Raw genomic sequence first — 19,551 nt, forward strand, 5'->3', positions numbered from 1 at the left:
TGTTTTAATTGCGTTAGGGACCTTTCTACATGGCGATCCTGCCTATGATGCTACTGGCTGATTTTTCAGCCTAATGTCATAGCCGGCAGGATTTTTCTGTCTGATTACAGCCTAAAATCCTTCCGCGATTTACAACCACATTGACTGAATTTTTGTATGTGTGCGTGACGGGTATTTGACGCTTGCCCCGCGACTATCAAATAAAAAGCCATCAATCAACATTTGCATAGAGAAGCCGTAGCGTTCGGACGTGAATCGGATGATGACTTTTTTTTACTTGCAACTACAGCAGTTTTATTTATTAAATAATAAAATTTTATTAAATAATAATAAAAGCTTTACATTCCATACAGCTGCTAAACATTGATAATTTTCAATAAATTTTAATATAAATTGCTGTTCTTCCGCGCACTTGTTCATTTTGAATGTCGACACAAACTAAATACAACACTGCGTTTTGTCAATCACACCCCGCGACTATCAAATAAGCTAGCGTCAAATGAAAAAATCAAAAATTTTTGATTTTCATCAACGTGTAGCCGACAACAAATACGTGTGTCACGAAGCCACCCGACTGCACTAACTAACACACACAAAATTCAGTCAATCTGGTTGTAAGTCGCGGAAGGCTCTAAGCCTTGTAAAAAGAAAAAAAGAAGAGAAGGTGTTAAAGTCGGGCACCAATAATAAAAATTGAGGCAATTACTTCAACGGAAAATACACGAAGATTGGCATATTGTGGCAATTACGTCAACGGAAAATACACGAAGATTAGCATATTGTGGCAATTACTTCAACGGAAAATACACGAAGATTAGCATATTGTGGCAATTACTTCAACGGAAAATACACGAAGATTAGCATATTGTGGCAATTACTTCAACGGAAAATACATTAAAATTGGAACGATATTAGCATAGCCCCAGAGCAAGAATGACACTGATCTCGTGAAGCGTACCACATTTTCAATGGTGATAAACAAGAGGAGCATGATAATTATAAGTATAATAAATACACTAGCTTAAGTATGAAGTCATTTCTTTAACCATTATTTAAAAAAAAAAAAAAAAAACAAGTAAGGAAGGCTAAGTTCGGGTGTAACCGAACATTACATACTCAGTTGAGAGCTATGGAGACAAAATAAGGAAAATCACCATGTAGGAAAATTAACCTAGGGTAACCCTGGAATGTGGTTGTATGACATGTGTATCAAATGGAAGGTATTAAAGAGTATTTTAAGAAAGAGTAGGCCATAGTTCTATGGATGGACGCCATTTAGGGATATCGCCATAAAGGTGGACCAGGGCTGACTCTAGAATTTGTTTGTACGATATGGGTATCAAATGAAAGGTTTTACTGAGCATTTTAAGAGGGAGTGGGCCTTAGGTCTATAGGTGGACGCCTTTTCGAAATGTCGCCATTAGGGTGGGCCAGGGGTGACTCTAGAATGTGTTTGTACGATATGGGTATCAAATGAAAGGTGGTAATGAGTATTTTAAAAGGGAGTAATCCTTAGTTCTATAGGTGGACGCCTTTTCGAGATATCGCCATAAAGGTGGACCAAGGGTGACTCTAGAATGTTTGTACGATATGGGTATCAAACGAAAGGTGTTACTGAGCATTTTAAGAGGGAGTGGGCATTAGGTCTATAGGTGGACGCCTTTTCGAAATGTCGCCATTAGGGTGGGCCAGGAGTGACTCTAGAATGTGTTTGTATGATATGGGTATCAAATGAAAGATGGTAATGAGTATTTAAAAAGGGAGTAATCCTTAGTTCTATAGGTGGACGCCTTTTCGAGATATCGCCATAAAGGTTGACCAAGGGTGACTCTAGAATGTTTGTACGATATGGGTATCAAACGAAAGGTGTTACTGAGCATTTTAAGGGGGAGTGGGCATGAGGTCTATAGGTGGACGCCTTTTCGAGATATCGTCATTAGGGTGGACCAGGGGTGACTCTAGAATGTGTTTGTACGATATGGGTATCAAATGAAAGGTTATAATGAGTATTTTAAAAGGGAGTAATCCTTAGTTTTATAGGTGGACGCCTTTTCGAGATATCGCCATAAAGGTGGACCAAGGGTGACTCTAGAATGTTTGTACGATATGGGTATCAAACGAAAGGTGTTACTGAGCATTTTAAGAGGGAGTGGGCATTAGGTCTATAGGTGGACGCCTTTTCGAGATATCGCTATTAGGGTGGGCCAGGGGTGACTCTAGAATGTGTTTGTACGATATGGGTATCAAATGAAAGGTGGTAATGAGTATTTTAAAAGGGAATGGGCTTTAGTTCTATAGGTGAACGCCTTTTCGAGAAATCGCCATAAAGGTGGATCAGGGGTGACTCTAGAATATGTTTGTACGATATGGGTATCAAATGAAAGCTGTTAATGAGTATTTTGAAAAGGAGTGATCCTTAGTTCCATATGTGGACGCCGTTTCGAGATATCGCCATAAAGGTGGACCAGGGGTGTCTCTAGAATGTGTTTGTACGATATGGGAATCAAATGAAAGGTGTTACTCAGCATTTTAAGAGGGAGTGGGCATTAGGTCTATAGGTGGACGCCTTTTCGAGATATCGCCATTAGGGTGGGCCAGGGGTGACTCTAGAATGTTTGTACGATATGGGTATCAAACGAAAAGTGTTACTGAGCATTTTAAGAGGGAGCGGGCATTAGGTCTATAGGTGGACGCCTTTTCGAAATGTCGCCACTAGGGTGGGCCAGGGATGACTCTAAAATGTGTTTGTATGATATGGGTATCAAATGAAAGATGGTAATGAGTATTTTAAAAGGGAGTAATCCTTAGTTCTATAGGTGGACGCCTTTTCGAGATATCGCCAAAAAGGTGGACCAAGGGTGACTCTAGAATGTTTGTACGATATGGGTATCAAACGAAAGGTGTTACTGAGCATTTTAAGAGGGAGTGGGCATGAGGTCTATAGGTGGACGCCTTTTCGAGATATCGTCATTAGGGTGGGCCAGGGGTGACCCTAGAATGTGTTTGTACGATATGGGTATCAAACTAAAGGTGTTATTGAGCATTTTAAGAGGGAGTGGGCATTAGGTCTATAGCTGGACGCCTTTTCGAGATATCGCCATTAGGGTGGGCCAGGGGTGACTCTAGAATGTTTGTACGATATGGGTATCAAACGAAAGGTGTTACTGAGCATTTTAAGAGGGAGTGGGCATTAGGTCTATAGGTGGACGCCTTTTCGAGATATCGCCATTAGGGTGGGCCAGGGGTGACTCTAGAATGTGTTTGTACGATATGGATATGAAATTAAAGGTATTAATGAGGGTTTTAAAAGCGAGTGGCCCCTAGATGTATATGTGAAGGCGTTCTCGCGATATCGACCAAAATGTGGACCAGGTGATCCAGAAAATCATCTGTCGGGTACTGCTAATTTATTTATATATGCAATACCACTAACAGTATTCCTGCCACGATTCCAAGGGCTGTTGATTTCGCCTTGTAGAACTTTTTCATTTTCTTCTACTTAATATGGTAGGTGTCACACCCATTTTACAAAGTTTTTTCCAAAGTTATATTTTGCGTCAATAAACCAATCCAGTTACCATGTTTCATCCCTTTTTTCGTATTTGGTATAGAATTATGGCATTTTTTCATTTTTCGTAATTTTCGATATCGATAAAGTGGGCGGGGTTATGGTCGGATTTCGGCCTTTTTTTATACCAATACAAAGTGAGTTTAGATAAGTACGTGAACTGAGTTTAGTAAAGATATATCGATTTTTGCTCAAGTTATCGTGTTAACGGCCGAACGGAAGGACAGACGGTCGACTGTGTATAAAAACTGGGCGTGGCTTCAACCGATTTCGCCCTTTTTCACAGAAAACAGTTATCGTCCTAGAAGCTAAGCCTCTACCAAATTGCACAAAGATTGGTTAATTTTTGTTCGACTTATGGCATTACAAGCATCCTTGACAAATTAAATGAGAAAGGGCGAAGCCACGCCCATTTTGAAATATTCTTTTATTTTTGTATTTTTTTGCACCATATTATTACTGGAGTTGAATGTTGGCATAATTTACTTATATGCTGTAAAGATATTAACTTTTCTTTTAAAATTTGAATTTAAAAAAAATTTTTTTAAAAGTGGGCGTGGTCGTTCTCCGATTTTGCTAATTTTTGTTAAGCAGACATAAAGTAATAAGAGTAACGTTCCTGCCAAATTTCATCATGATATCTTCAACGACTGCCAAATTACAGCTTGCAAAACTTCTAAATTACCTTCATTTAAAAGTGGGCGGTGCCACGCCCATTGTCTAAAATTTTACTAGTTTTCTATTCTGCGTCATAAGCTCAACTCACCTACCAAGTTTCATCGCTTAATGCGTATTTGGTAATGAATTATCGCACTTTTTCGATTTTTCGAAATTTTCGATATCGGAAAAGTGGGCGTGGTTATTGTCCGATATCGTTCATTTTAAATAGCGATCTGAGATGAGTGCCCAGGAACCTACGTACCAAATTTCATCAAGATACCTCAAAATTTACTCAAGTTATCGTGTTAACGGACAGACGGACGGACGGACGGACGGACATGGCTCAATCGAATTTTTTTTCGATACTGATGATTTTGATATATGGAAGTCTATATCTATCTCGATTCCTTTATACCTGTACAACCAACCGTTATGCAATCAAAGTTAATATACTCTGTGAGCTCTGCTCAACTGAGTATAAAAATTATGACACCTTAATCCCATCTAGAATAGGAAATGAGGTAGAATAAGTAGAATAAGATGTTCAACCTACAAACATTAAAATACAAAAGTAGAATTAATTTACAAAAATATAATACTCATGCATTCCCCAAATGCATAAGCATTCTAAAAAAAAAAGGGAGATGTAGTGTAAGCAGCCAACAATTCAATTTAATCCAAAATATTTAAATCAGTCTAATATTCTAACCTGCTACAAAAATAATCTAAATGTTCATCAACACATAAAAATGCATTTGAGAATTAATGCTGCCACAGCCATTAATAAACAGACGTGTACAACACACAACCAAACGAATTTGAATCCCAGCAATTTGCATTCCTGCAACTTGCAAGGTTAGCATTTCCCATAAATTTGCAGCTCATATATGTAGGTACATATTTTGTGCCGAGTAGTATGTAGGTATGTAAGTATGTATGTTTAAAGTAGTTATGTATGTAAGTATGTAAGCTTAAATGTAAATAGATATGTAAGAATATGGTTAGAATAATCTAATATAAATAAGCTGAATTATTTGAATAAAGACAATTCGACATTCATAATTCAAGCGGTGAAGTCTTCTTTAGTTACGTTCCATTGAGACTTGAGCGAGATACGGATAGAAATTTAACATGCAAATGCACCAACAACGTTGTGATCCTGATATTTATCTGGTTCAATTTCTGAACCGTATAGCAGTTCTGTTCGTTTCGTTTTCTGTAGTAGATTTTTTGACAGCTAACCACTTTTGAGTTGGTAGCACTCATGACTCAACTATATGGTTGGTTCCTCTCTACAGCAATAACATACCTTTGTTCACATTTCCAAAATTAGCGTGTTGGTGTTAGACGAATGGAATGAAAACATAAAACTTAGCAGCATTTATAAGTAGTAAGAAAATATTGTAAATTCGTTGACTTCTTTTTAAGTTTGCCATCTCCTTCTGACAATCCCTACTCCAGTGAAATGAAAAAAATAAAATCAGCTGGTAAGATGAGCCAACCATATAGTTGAGCCATTGTAGCACTGAACTAAATACGTGTACATTTGTGTATACATAAAAGATTTCGGCATATTTAAAAGCAAAAACACGTGAAAGAGTAAACAACTTGAAGATGATGTAAGGAAAATAAATAGTTTGTTTACGTGCGAAACTATTTAAATGTTAATAATTCTATCATTATCTTAAAATTTTGTGTACGTTTCTGCTTATTTTCTACAAAACAGATGTTTTATATTAGTGCTGCCAGCTCTCATAAAGTTGATCCAGATAGTTCCAATGAGATTTGAGCCAGAGCCAGAGCTCGATAAACCAATGGAACGGCCCTTTTGTTTTAATTGCGTTAGGGACCTTTCTACAATAACCATAAAGCCATAACCAGATAAATCAGCTGATCGAACCTACCTTATGGAAAGGAATGTAATCGATTAATGGTGCCATACCATAACGCTAACGCCATAGCCAATCAATTAGTTTTTGGTTTCGCGCCATATCCATAACCTAAAAATATTTGAGTTGGTGAATTTAATAACTTTTTGTAGATTTTCTTCATTTTTTAGGATACGTTATGACTAAGAGACTTATTTTTTTGTGGAATATGTTTGTAATTTTTTGCTTTTTCTTCATTTTTATGAAATTTTCACGATTTTTAGGTTAAGGCACCATTAATCGATCACATTGAGATCGTTATGGATATGGGTATGGTTACGACTATGGCGTTAGGGTTAAAAAAAAAAAAAATAAATGTAAGGCGCGATAACCTCCGAAGAGATCTAAGGCCGAACTTCTCTTCCAATTTGCGTCGTGCTCCTCTTGATTTTCCCTACAAATTGGCCGGACAGGACCTACATGTTTTATGCCGACTCCGAACGGCATCTGCAAGGCAGATTAGTTTTCACTGAGAGCTTTTCATGGCAGAAATACACCCGGAGTGCTTGCCAAACACTGCCGAGGGGCGACCCCGCTTAGAAAAATTTTCTTCTAATTGAAAAACCTCATTTCTAAAATTTTGATGTTGCTTTGTCCGGGGTGCGAACCCAGGGCATACGGTGTGATAGGCGGAGCACGCTACCATCACACCACGGTGGCCGCCGTTAGGGTTAAGGAAGTTTAATTTGGCTTTAAATTGAGGTTATGTTGCGAATAGAGTGGAAGGCACTCGAATTCAGTGAAAGCATGGCGGAACGATACAAAGTGGCAGCATGGTGACATACCTACAAACATAAATAAAAGTTCCATGTACCTTGTTTTTGTAAATTCGATGGACAAATGTCAAAATCGTACTGCGCCGGAAGTTGATGTATCAAATCAAATAAAAAAAGTTAATAATCAGCTGTCCCATGCTGCCACCTTGTATCGTTCCGCCATGAGTGAAAGAGACACTCGAATGGGGTGGAATGAAGAACAGAGCTGCATTGGATTAATATAACTTCAATCATTGCATCAATATTAAAGATAAATTTAGAAAAAATAATTAAATACTTGAGTATAAGCATACATATTCTTTCAATTACTGCAATTAAGGATGCTATATATTGATGCTATATATTCCAAAATTATAACATTTTATGTCTGTTTAAAAATTTAAATTCAATTTCCCTAAGATTTCCGTAATATGGCGTGATGTTTGTGTGTGTGTGCAAATTTTGAGCGATCAGCTGTTAGTTGCGCTACTTAAATTTAGAGCCTCCAGCGATTTACAGCCAGATTGACTGAATTTTGTGTGTTAGTGCAGTCGGGTGGCTTCGTGGCACACGTATTTGTTGTCGGCTACACGTTGATGAAAATAGAAAATTTTTGATTTTTTCATTTGACGCTTGCTTATTTGATAGTCGCGGGGTGTGATTGACAAAACAGCAGTGTTGTATTTAGTTTTTGTCGACATTCAAAATGAACAAGTGCGCGGAAGAACAGCAATTCATATTAAAATTTATTGGAAATTATCAATGTTTAGCAGCTTTATGGAATGTAAAGCTTTTACTATTATTTAATACAATTTTTATTAATTTCTTTATTATTTAATAGAACTGCGGTAGTTGCAAGTAAAAAAAAAGTCACCATCCGATGACGGCATATTCACGTCCGAACGCTACGGTTTCTCAATGCAAATGTTGATTGATGGCTTTTTATTTGATAGTCGCTGGGCAAGCATCAAATACCCGACACGCACACATACAAAAATTCAGTCAATCTGGTTGTAAATCGTAGGAGGCATAGTTTCAGCGATGCCTCAAAATTTTATGGAAAATATTAAAACAAAAAAAAAATCAAGGCTATCGCTTGAAAAAGTGTAAAAATCGACGTTATTTACGTTTCGAAATTCTGCAAAAACTTACTATCAACTTTCTTGATTTTTAAAATCATCATATCGGATAGTCAAAAGGTTAAACTTAATGTCCTTATACTTTTTTCTGGCCTTAAGTTTTTTGGCCGTGTGTAAAACTCGAGTATCCAAAAAAGTAAAAGTTTTTGGGATTTGCCCATATACGTGTAAAAAAACACAGCTAGTATTACCGGTTCGGAGATCAAAATAATATCCGCGCAAAAAATCTTTCTATTCAATTTCTTTTTTTTTTTGTGTGCAACTAAGGCTCGATGCAAGTATGCCTGAATTTTAGGTACCTATACTAATATTCCACTGAAATTTTCCTGCAATGCTTCAATTTAGGAAATTGGCATTAATTATGCATGTTACGGGAGGACATGGCCACAGAAATCCGTAGTAAGTTGTTTTTAGCATCATAAAGAACAGTATATGACTCTTAAAGGAGCCATATAAGTGGCAAAATATGAACTGTTTATGAGCTTATTAATAGTCTCTTCCTATTTGTTGTCACATGAAATGGGCTCGAATCGGACGACCATCGCACGAAGGAAACTGCGTTCTTTTCAGACTCCAAAATGAGCTCATAATGGTCGTAATTGCTCCAATTTAAGATTCAAGTAAATTATACGACACGACATGTAGCGACACGTTCCGACAAAATATTCGCGGCATTTTTGCCTAGCTCTAGTTGGTCAACTTGGTCGTGTCGTACGACTGTCGCTAGGTGTGCATGGATCCATAAGAATATTTTGTCACTATATGTCGCGTCGTATAATGTGCATGAACCTTTAGGACACCTTTCTGAACCTTGCTGGGTTATATATATCGCTACGGGTATGTTGTTACGAGCAGCACAACTAGGTATACAATTCCATCAGTTTATAAAAATTAGTAGTGCCATTTTTTTAACTTTATTTTAGACTTTTCCCCATGGCGGAACGATATAAGGTGGCAGCATGTAACAGCCGATTATAAACTTTTTTTTAATTCATTTGATATATCAACTACCGGCGCATTACGATGTTGACATTTGTCCATCGGATTTACAAAAACAAAGTAAATGGAATTTGTATTTATGTTTGTAGGTATGTCACAATGCTCCCACCTTGTATCGTTCCGCCATGCTTTCCCCATAACAATTTGTTGAACAACCGCACTGATAAAAGTTACGTTCCATTGAGACTTAGCGAGATACGGATAGAAATTTAACATGCAAATGCAACAACAACGTTGTGATCCTGATATTTATCTGGTTCAATTTCTGGTCCGTATAGCAGTTCTGATCGTTTCGTTTTCTGTAGTAGATTTTTTGACAGCTAACCACTTTTGAGTTGGTAGCACTCATGGCTCAACTATATGGTTGGTTCATCTCTACAGCAACAACATACATTTGTTCACATTGCCAAAATCAGTGTTGCTGTTAGACGAATGGAATGGAATGAAAACATAAAACTTAGCAGCATTTGTATGTAGTAAGAAAATGTTGTAAATTCGTTGGTTTCATTTTATGTTTGCCATCTCCTTCTGACAATCCCTACTACAGTGAAATGAAAAAAAATAAAATCAGCTGGTGAGATGAGTCAACCATATAGTCGAGCCATTGTAGCACTGAACTAAATATGTGTACATTTGTGTATACATAAAGAATTCGCCATATTTAAAAGCAAAAACACTGAAAGAGTAAACAACTTGAAGATGATGTAAGGAAAATAAATAGTTTGCTTACGTGCGAAACTATTTAAATATTAATAATTCTATCAGTATCTTAAAATTGTGTGTACGTTTCTTATTCTCAACAAAACAGGTGTTTTATATTAGTGCTGCCAGTTCTCATAAAATTGATCCAGATCGTTCCAATGAGATTTGAGCCAGAGCCAGAGCTCGATAAACCAATGGAACGGCCCTAAAATCATTACAAAATCAAGCACATCAAAATACAATAGTCCACTTCTATTAAAATAAAATGTCGATTTACTATAGTGGAACATTTAAAAGATCAAATGGTTTGATTTCTGCCATAAGCAAGCAAGTCAAAAGTGTTAATTTAAAAGGTGTGAAAAAAGTAACAATTAGTTTCGATCCCTTTGCGGAAAATGTGCGGTCAATCAGGTAAGTACAATTGGCCAATACGGAAAATACATACTTATATCTTATTCCCAAGTGCGTCCGAAGTATTCGCATTGCTTCTTGTGTCAAAATACGACACCGTAACAGCAAATACTGGCATGCGCAATACGAAGGACTACATATGCCTGTGTCAAACGTTGATTTTTTTTAGCACCATTTTCATATAAAATACTTGCACAGCTTTTAAGGCTGGGAAAGCAAATAAGCACAGTTTTGCAAAAATAAAAATTAATACATTATTATTGAGGTATACTTACCGTACACCTTGTTGCCGATTACTCGAACTGCAGAGCTGAGCTGTAGGGAAGTTGCAAGTTCGGGAAAAGCCCCAGGTACTGTATGGAGTTGAGCTGGTCCACCTGGAGCAAGCTCACGCTCCGTGGACATTTTTGTCGGTGTTGGCGTCAGTTTGAAGTCTTTATTTTAAAATGTAAATTCTTCGTATAATCTGCTGGAAGTACATTTAAAAATGTAGAAATTAGATAGTACAATCATACATAAGTATCTATTAAGAGCTTTCACAGAAGATTCTAGCAAGAACATTACATACTTTTGCTCCCAGTTAATAGGATATTTTAACTATACAACTAAACAGGTTTTGTTTTTTTTCTAACAGGGACTTCCTGTCGCTGTTATCCTCACCAAAAATAGCGCTAACAAATCCAAATTGCGTCATAAAATCTGATATTTTTTGCAATCGTCAACCGCCAGAAGTAAAATTCCATTTAATTGAATCTGCGCAAGGTAGGTTGGGGTAATGTTTATTACCATTTAATAAATATACATACTCAAATGAACTTCTTTTTTTCGTTTCAGAAAAAGCTCAAGTTAAGGAAATTCGATTTCTTAGCAACAATTTAACATCACTTGAACTTTTGCAATTACTTAATAAATACGTATCAGTGTTAGCCCCAGTTGAGGAAATAACATCCAAAATAGCTACTAAAGGAGAAAAACAAAAGTTAGCCGGTGGCCGAAGGGGATCAAAAACCAAATAAATCTTTGCTTATATAAAGAGATAACCTCTATTAAACTAACAAAATGGTAAAAAAGAAATATAAGGGCACACTAGCTGTGATTGAGAAGATATATGAAGATCTCCCGGCTTTTACCGACATTTTCGATGAGGAAACATTTTACATGTTTGCTTTTTGCTTTGTTTGTGCTACTATTTTAGTAGCATTCATTTTATCCAGATTCATTACGCAAAAACCAGTTGAAATATAAAAATATGTAAGAAAATATTGAATATAAATATTTGCATATGCTATTAAGCAGAGCGTTTCCTTTTCAATAGTATTTCAAAAGACATAAAAGTACCTCGATATGGTGAACTGGACTTAAAAACACATAAAATATAGTCCAAAATAGTTTATTCGAATCAAATTCATAATATTGCACACTTAGATCAAAGGAAGCTAATGGCCGCGCCACAAAGAATTTTGTCATGTTGTTGTTGTAGCATGTTGTTGTTGTAGAAGTGCTTCGCCCCATCCAATAGGTCCGACCGATCACAAATTGTCATCAATATCCTCTAACGGGAGTCAAGGAAACTTGCAGTTTCAACATGGGTAGACCATAATGTGAAGGGTGTTAGAGGCGTTGGTTCCACATTATAATTAAAGAGATGGTTGGTGTCATGTGGGAACACATTGGAGTAGCCCAGGTTTCTGGATATTCAACAGGAACTGTTTCGTTAGCATCTCGTTTCTCCCTGATGGGGAGTATTCTCGCCTCATTATGTAGATGGTATTCTGGGGACATAAGAAGACATCCCTTGGCGGTTCTGAGAGCAGTATTTTGGCAGGCCTGTAGCTTATTCCAGGGAGTAGTTTTTAGGCTTGGGGACCATATAGGGGACTCGTAGCATGCAATCGGCTGGCCAATTGCTTTGTAAGTGGCAATGAGCGTTTCTTTGTCTTTTCCCCAAGTACTGTCAGCAAGAGATTTGAGGATTTTATTACGGCGCTGAATTTTCGGTACAATTGCGGCTGCATGCTCACCAAAATGTAGATCCTGATCAAACGTCACACCCAAGATTTTGGGACAGTCGGCAGCGTAGTGCCATCGACGTGGATGTTCAAAATGGTCGACATTTGGGACGTCCATGTTGTAAAAAAGATCGTGGAGGATTTAGTCGGTGATAATGCCAGGTTTCGCGAAAAAACTGGAGAGATCAGGTAGGTAGCTGTTTATTCTGTTGCAAAGCTCATCGATCTGTGGGGCTGGCCCTGTGGCCATTATTGTGCAGTCATCTGTGTAGGAAACGATAGTAACTCCTTCTGGTGGCGAAGGTAGCTTCGATATGTAGGAGTTAAACAAAAGTAGGGATAGGACACCATCCTGTGTGACCCCTTGTTTAATTCTTCTTGGTTTTGATGTTTCGTTTGTAAATTGCACCGATGCCTGCCGACCACCCAGATAATTTGCGGTCCACCTTTTAAGACATGGGGGAAGGGTAGACCCTTCCAGGTATTGCAGTAACGTGCCATGGTTGACCGTATCAAAAGCTTTTGATAGGTCTAGCGCTACGAGTACTGTTGTTCTATGGTGGGGGTTTTGATTTAAACCGCAATTTATTTGAGTGCTGATGGCATTTAGCGCGGTGGTGGAGCTATGGAGTTTTCTGAAGCCATGCTGATGAGAGGCTAGCTGCAAATCTGCTTGGAAGTAGGGGAGCAAAATGGCTTTAAGCGTCTTTGCTACTGGCGATAGGAAAGTTATCGGACGATACGACTCCTATGTTAGTTGGTTTCCCAGGCTTTAGTAGCGGGACCACCTTGTCATTGTGCTTAGACGGATTCGATAGGGACTTTACGCTTAGGTGCTCCTCCCATTTCGCCCGCTTGTGCTCATCCACAAGCAATCTGATGCGTTGGTTGGTTTATATCCCTTATATACATTTAAAAATGTAGAAATTAGATAGTACAATCATACATAAGTATCTATTAAGAGCTTTCACAGAAGATTCTAGCAAGAACATTACATACTTTTGCTCCCAGTTAATAGGATATTTTAACTATACAACTAAACAGGTTTTGTTTTTTTTCTAACAGGGACTTCCTGTCGCTGTTATCCTCACCAAAAATAGCGCTAACAAATCCAAATTGCGTCATAAAATCTGATATTTTTTGCAATCGTCAACCGCCAGAAGTAAAATTCCATTTAATTGAATCTGCGCAAGGTAGGTTGGGGTAATGTTTATTACCATTTAATAAATATACATACTCAAATGAACTTCTTTTTTTCGTTTCAGAAAAAGCTCAAGTTAAGGAAATTCGATTTCTTAGCAACAATTTAACATCACTTGAACTTTTGCAATTCCTTAATAAATACGTATCAGTGTTAGCCCCAGTTGAGGAAATAACATCCAAAATAGCTACTAAAGGAGAAAAACAAAAGTTAGCCGGTGGCCGAAGGGGATCAAAAACCAAATAAATCTTTGCTTATATAAAGAGATAACCTCTATTAAACTAACAAAATGGTAAAAAAGAAATATAAGGGCACACTAGCTGTGATTGAGAAGATATATGAAGATCTCCCGGCTTTTACCGACATTTTCGATGAGGAAACATTTTACATGTTTGCTTTTTGCTTTGTTTGTGCTACTATTTTAGTAGCATTCATTTTATCCAGATTCATTACGCTAAAACCAGTTGAAATATAAAAATATGTAAGAAAATATTGAATATAAATATTTGCATATGCTATTAAGCAGAGCGTTTCCTTTTCAATAGTATTTCAAAAGACATAAAAGTACCTCGATATGGTGAACTGGACTTAAAAACACATAAAATATAGTCCAAAATAGTTTATTCGAATCAAATTCATAATATTGCACACTTAGATCAAAGGAAGCTAATGGCCGCGCCACAAAGAATTTTGTCATGTTGTTGTTGTAGCATGTTGTTGTTGTAGAAGTGCTTCGCCCCATCCAATAGGTCCGACCGATCACAAATTGTCATCAATATCCTCTAACGGGAGTCAAGGAAACTTGCAGTTTCAACATGGGTAGACCATAATGTGAAGGGTGTTAGAGGCGTTGGTTCCACATTATAATTAAAGAGATGGTTGGTGTCATGTGGGAACACATTGGAGTAGCCCAGGTTTCTGGATATTCAACAGGAACTGTTTCGTTAGCATCTCGTTTCTCCCTGATGGGGAGTATTCTCGCCTCATTATGTAGATGGTATTCTGGGGACATAAGAAGACATCCCTTGGCGGTTCTGAGAGCAGTATTTTGGCAGGCCTGTAGCTTATTCCAGGGAGTAGTTTTTAGGCTTGGGGACCATATAGGGGACTCGTAGCATGCAATCGGCTGGCCAATTGCTTTGTAAGTGGCAATGAGCGTTTCTTTGTCTTTTCCCCAAGTACTGTCAGCAAGAGATTTGAGGATTTTATTACGGCGCTGAATTTTCGGTACAATTGCGGCTGCATGCTCACCAAAATGTAGATCCTGATCAAACGTCACACCCAAGATTTTGGGACAGTCGGCAGCGTAGTGCCATCGACGTGGATGTTCAAAATGGTCGACATTTGGGACGTCCATGTTGTAAAAAAGATCGTGGAGGATTTAGTCGGTGATAATGCCAGGTTTCGCGAAAAAACTGGAGAGATCAGGTAGGTAGCTGTTTATTCTGTTGCAAAGCTCATCGATCTGTGGGGCTGGCCCTGTGGCCATTATTGTGCAGTCATCTGTGTAGGAAACGATAGTAACTCCTTCTGGTGGCGAAGGTAGCTTCGATATGTAGGAGTTAAACAAAAGTAGGGATAGGACACCATCCTGTGTGACCCCTTGTTTAATTCTTCTTGGTTTTGATGTTTCGTTTGTAAATTGCACCGATGCCTGCCGACCACCCAGATAATTTGCGGTCCACCTTTTAAGACATGGGGGAAGGGTAGACCCTTCCAGGTATTGCAGTAACGTGCCATGGTTGACCGTATCAAAAGCTTTTGATAGGTCTAGCGCTACGAGTACTGTTGTTCTATGGTGGGGGTTTTGATTTAAACCGCAATTTATTTGAGTGCTGATGGCATTTAGCGCGGTGGTGGAGCTATGGAGTTTTCTGAAGCCATGCTGATGAGAGGCTAGCTGCAAATCTGCTTGGAAGTAGGGGAGCAAAATGGCTTTAAGCGTCTTTGCTACTGGCGATAGGAAAGTTATCGGACGATACGACTCCTATGTTAGTTGGTTTCCCAGGCTTTAGTAGCGGGACCACCTTGTCATTGTGCTTAGACGGATTCGATAGGGACTTTACGCTTAGGTGCTCCTCCCATTTCGCCCGCTTGTGCTCATCCACAAGCAATCTGATGCGTTGGTTGGTTTATATCCCTTATTTGGGGGTCGCTGGGATCGAGCTGTGTTATAAGGTCACGTTCTCTCGCTAAATTTGAATGAAGCGAGCCGAGGCGGATTCAATGACCTTGCGGAAAGCACGCTCCCCTTGGCGAGCATCAGTCGGTTGTCTGTAAAGGATTTGTATTCATCCCACTTTCCTTTTTAAATTGGGGCGCGAGCAGCACTGGCGCTTCCCAAGGCAGTCGGTTCTATGTACCGGAGCGACTCGGGATTTTTCCCGACCAAGGACTGTCATTTCAGTGTGACCCCATTTAATTTGTTTCGTCCCTCCCACAAATTGTCATCCTCCCAGCAGCTCCTTGCAGCAGGACTGCTCCATATTCTCTTACTCCGGGAAGGCATCGAATCCAATCCGGGTCCGTCTCCTGACCCCGGTCCTGATAAATGGTTTTGCTGCATTTGCCGGAAAAGAATCTTTTTAGGACGGTCATACTCTTGTCAGTGTGTCTCGTGTAAGGGATGGTTGCATCGGACAGGTTTTTCTGGGCTAGACCCCAAAACCAGACGTCCACGTAACTTCTATAAATCTTTTGTGGCTCCTTGCTGTTCACGCCCTAGGACGTCTCGTAGTCTGCGCCTTAGCGCCCCCGCTACCTTTCAGCAGCCCCGCTGCTCAGCAAGCCACAACAAGTACCCGCTGTTGCTCGCGCCCCACGGCGCCACCAACTCACACGGCTGCTCCCACTTATATCTACAATCTCCGTAGTAGAGTCGGGAGCAATGCCGAGCATCAGCCCCTGCCCCGTCTTCTTCCCCCTCTCTTTTCCGGCAGTTTGCGACATCCGCACAATGCAGCTCCTGTCTTGGGTGGTGCCACTTTCCTAGATGTTCTGGTCTCCGCGACGGCAACCCCCCCCCCCATGGGTTTCATCGCGCCATGTTGCCAGGTCGCAACCCAAATCATCCGGGTACCCCAATGCTTGCCCAAGGACGCCCAGTCCCAGGGCCACAACAGCAATTGCTTCCTGGCCTTCCACAACCCAGGCGTAGTCACCCGTCACTTACCCCCAGAGTGGCGACGTCTCCTCTTATGCACTTCAGAATCCTGCAGTTAAACTGTAATGGACTAACTGGGAAGATTACGGAGATAGTCGATTTCATGAAGCGGCACAACATCCGCATTGCTGCGATTGAAGAGACTAAACTCACAGCAAGATCTGCATTGCAGACCTGCTCTGGGTATAACGTCCACAGGAAAGACCGCGAGAGCGGAAATGGAGGCGGTCTCGCGTTTATCATACACCACTCTGTGCAATATTATATATTTGATCCTGGCATCGACCGCAGGGACAATGTCTTAGAACGTCAAGGCCTATCTGTCCGGTCTGGCGATGCAAACCTAGAAATCATCAACATCTACATCCCTCCTGCCACCTGTTGCCCCAGTGGATACCGCCCTAATATTAGGGCCTTACTCACTGGCAACAATCGCATTATCTTAGGTGATTTCAATGCCCATCATGATCTATGGCATTCAAACTTGCGGGCGGACAGTAGGGGTGAGATGTTGGCGGATCAAATAGAAGAAACGACGTTCTGCACAATAAACGGAGACGCCCCCACACGTATGGTAGGAAGCTGTCACAGCTCGCCAGATATCTCAATCGTGAGCGCAGAACTCGTAAACTGCGTCAACTGGCAGCCGATGGTAACATTGGCATCCGACCACCTGCCCATACCTATTTCGCTTGAGCGTACCGCCGACGTCATCGTCACTGAAAAACGCACTTTCATAAACTTTAAAAAAGGAAAGTGGGAAGAATATAAATCCTTTACAGACAGCCGCTTTGCTGCTCTCCCTATCCCGACTGATGCCCGCCAAGGGGAGCGTGCCTTCCGTAAGGTCATTAAATCCGCCTCGGCACATATCATTCCCGCCGGGAGAATTCCCGAAATCCGGCCCCACTTCCCGGCGGAGGCCGCAAACTTAGCGAGAGAACGTGACCTTATAAGACAGCTTGATCCAGGCGACCCCCAAATAAGGGATATAAACCAACGCATCAGATTGCTTGTGGATGAACACAAGCGGGCGAAATGGGAGGAGCACCTAAGAGGTTGCAACCTCTCTACCGGTGTGGGTAAACTTTGGTCCACCGTAAAGTCCCTATCGAATCCGACTAAGCACAAAGACAAAGTTTCCATCGCCTTTGGCGACAAAGTGCTGCCGGACGCGAAAAAATGCGCGAGCGCTTTCTGCCGACAATATATAATGCATTCTACGGTCGACAAAGATAGACGGAGAGCCAATAGACACGCACATAAACACAAATTCAGCGCGTCACCAATCACCATCACCGCTAAAGAGGTTGAGGACGCCATTGGTCGTGCTAAACCATCCAAAGCAGCGGGCCCAGATGGCATAGCCATGCCGATGCTTAAAAGCCTAGGGAAAGAGGGTTTCAAATATTTAGCGCATGTCTTCAATCTGTCTCTTTCCACCTTTGTCATACCTGAGAAATGGAAAATGGCCAAGGTGGTCCCGCTACTAAAGCCTGGGAAACCAGCTAACATAGGTGAGTCATATCGTCCGATATCTCTCCTATCACCAGTGGCAAAGACGCTTGAAGCCATTTTGCTCCCTTATTTCCAAGCAAATTTGCAGCTAGCCCCACATCAGTATGGCTTCAGAAAACTCCATAGCACTGCCACCGCGCTAAATGCCATCAGCACCCAGATAAATTGCGGTTTAAATCAATACCCCCACCATAGAACAGTACTCGTAGCGCTAGACCTATCAAAAGCTTTCGATGCGGTCAACCATGGCTCGTTACTGCAGGACCTGGAAGGGTCTACCCTTCCCCCATGTCTTAAAAGGTGGACCGCAAATTATCTGGGTGGTCGGCAGGCATCGGTGCAATTTAGAAACGAAACATCAAAACCAAGGAGAATTAAACAAGGGGTGCCTCAGGGTGGTATCCTATCCCCACTTTTGTTTAATTTCTACATATCTAAGCTACCTTCACCACCGGAAGGAGTCACAATCCTTTCCTACGCCGATGACTGCACAATAATGGCCACAGGCCCAGGCCCAAAGATCGATGCGCTATGCAATAAAATAAACGGCTACCTCCCTGATCTCTCCAGTTTTTTCCCAGAACACCATCTGCATAATGAGGCGAGAATACTCCCCATCAGGGAGAGAAATGAGATGCTGACCAAACAGTTCCTGTTGAATACCCAGAAACCTGGGCATCCCAACGGACATCTGATTGATGAACCAGCACCGCCTAGGGGCTTAAGGGGTCATCTCCGTAAGCATTTTGAGGAAATACGGCACCTGAGAACCCAGCCGTATGAAGTGAAAAAACACAAGTTGGTGAACTCCATAAACAGGCGTCGGACCTTTATGCCGGGAATTGCCCGGTGAATGCAGTGATTAACGAAAATTATCCAAAACTTGCGGAAGAGGAACGGATACTCCCCAGGGAAACGCGTGTCACTCTTGCTCAACTTCGTTCTGGATACTGTAACAGGTTAAACTCTTACCTATCCAGAATCAACCCCGACATACAAAATGTATGCCCCGCTTGCAACGTGTCCCCACATGACACCAACCATCTCTTCAATTGTAATGTGGAACCACCTACCGTTAGAGGATATTGATGACAATTTGTGATCGGTCGCGGCTATTAGGTGGGGCGAGCATTGCTACAACAACAACAACAACAGCAGCACTGGGTACTTGTTGTGGCTTGCTAAGCAGCTGCTGGAAGGTAGTGGGGGGGGGGGGGGGGGGGGGCGCTAAGGCGTAGACTACGGGACGCCCTTGGGCGTGAACAGCAAGGAGCCATAAAAGATTTGTAAAAGTTATATCGGCGTCAGGTTTTGGGATCTAGCCCAGAACAACATGTCCGATGCAACCATCCCTTGCACGAGACACACTGACAAGAGTATGACCGTCCTAAAAAGATTCTTTTCCGGCAGATGCAGCAAAACCATTTCTCAGGACCGGCGTCAGGAGACGGACCCGGATTGGATTCGATACCTTCCCGGAGCAAGAGAATATGGAGCA

At 40.7% G+C, this 19,551-nt stretch overlaps 4 protein-coding genes and 1 pseudogene across 6 annotated transcripts in view; 4 read left to right on the forward strand and 1 right to left on the reverse strand.

The window, feature by feature from the left end:
- The window catches only part of AGO1 (protein argonaute-2), a 292,733-nt gene that overhangs the window by 152,533 nt on the left and 120,649 nt on the right, over positions 1-19,551 (reverse strand). Inside the window, exon 2 of one of the 2 annotated variants that reach the window (XM_067772616.1) lies at positions 10,438-10,628. In XM_067772616.1, coding sequence (XP_067628717.1) covers positions 10,438-10,567 — 130 coding nt within the window. In that variant the 5' untranslated portion in view covers positions 10,568-10,628. Of the gene's footprint in view, positions 1-10,437; positions 10,632-19,551 lie in introns of both variants that reach the window. The other variant, XM_067772615.1, reaches the window with a different exon arrangement.
- On the forward strand, positions 874-967 carry LOC137247341 (U6 spliceosomal RNA; annotated as a pseudogene).
- Positions 9,662-11,310, forward strand: mRpL53 (mitochondrial ribosomal protein L53). The gene is made up of 4 exons (XM_067772624.1): positions 9,662-9,753; positions 9,858-10,162; positions 10,797-10,924; positions 10,997-11,310. The coding sequence occupies exons 2-4, from the start codon at positions 10,017-10,019 to the stop codon at positions 11,176-11,178; spliced, it is 456 nt and encodes a 151-aa protein (XP_067628725.1). The 5' UTR covers positions 9,662-9,753; positions 9,858-10,016; the 3' UTR covers positions 11,179-11,310.
- LOC137244087 (uncharacterized) lies at positions 11,222-13,364 on the forward strand. Of its 2 annotated transcripts, none has more exons than XR_010950792.1 (2): positions 11,222-12,360; positions 13,237-13,364. XR_010950792.1 is itself a non-coding variant. In XM_067772625.1 (2 exons), the coding sequence occupies exon 1, from the start codon at positions 11,222-11,224 to the stop codon at positions 11,405-11,407; it is 186 nt and encodes a 61-aa protein (XP_067628726.1). In that variant the 3' UTR covers positions 11,408-11,413; positions 13,237-13,364. The 2 variants fall into 2 exon arrangements, 1 of the variants encoding a protein (XP_067628726.1); XM_067772625.1 differs by having other exon boundaries at positions 11,222-11,413.
- Positions 13,555-13,894, forward strand: LOC137244088 (uncharacterized). The gene has a single exon (XM_067772626.1). The coding sequence runs from the start codon at positions 13,662-13,664 to the stop codon at positions 13,845-13,847; it is 186 nt and encodes a 61-aa protein (XP_067628727.1). The 5' UTR covers positions 13,555-13,661; the 3' UTR covers positions 13,848-13,894.

Source organism: Eurosta solidaginis, chromosome 3, assembly GCF_040869045.1.
Source record: "Eurosta solidaginis isolate ZX-2024a chromosome 3, ASM4086904v1, whole genome shotgun sequence".
Lineage (NCBI taxonomy): Eukaryota > Metazoa > Arthropoda > Insecta > Diptera > Tephritidae > Eurosta > Eurosta solidaginis.

Coding starts and splice junctions, on each gene's coding strand:
- LOC137244087 (XM_067772625.1), top strand. CDS start 11,222: ATGGTAAAAAAGAAATATAAGGGCACACTAGCTGTGATTGAGAAGATA.
- LOC137244088 (XM_067772626.1), top strand. CDS start 13,662: ATGGTAAAAAAGAAATATAAGGGCACACTAGCTGTGATTGAGAAGATA.
- mRpL53 (XM_067772624.1), top strand. CDS start 10,017: ATGTCGATTTACTATAGTGGAACATTTAAAAGATCAAATGGTTTGATT. Junction 10,163..10,796: donor GAAAATGTGCGGTCAATCAG/GTAAGTACAATT, acceptor TTTTTCTAACAG/GGACTTCCTGTCGCTGTTAT. Junction 10,925..10,996: donor TTTAATTGAATCTGCGCAAG/GTAGGTTGGGGT, acceptor TTTTCGTTTCAG/AAAAAGCTCAAGTTAAGGAA.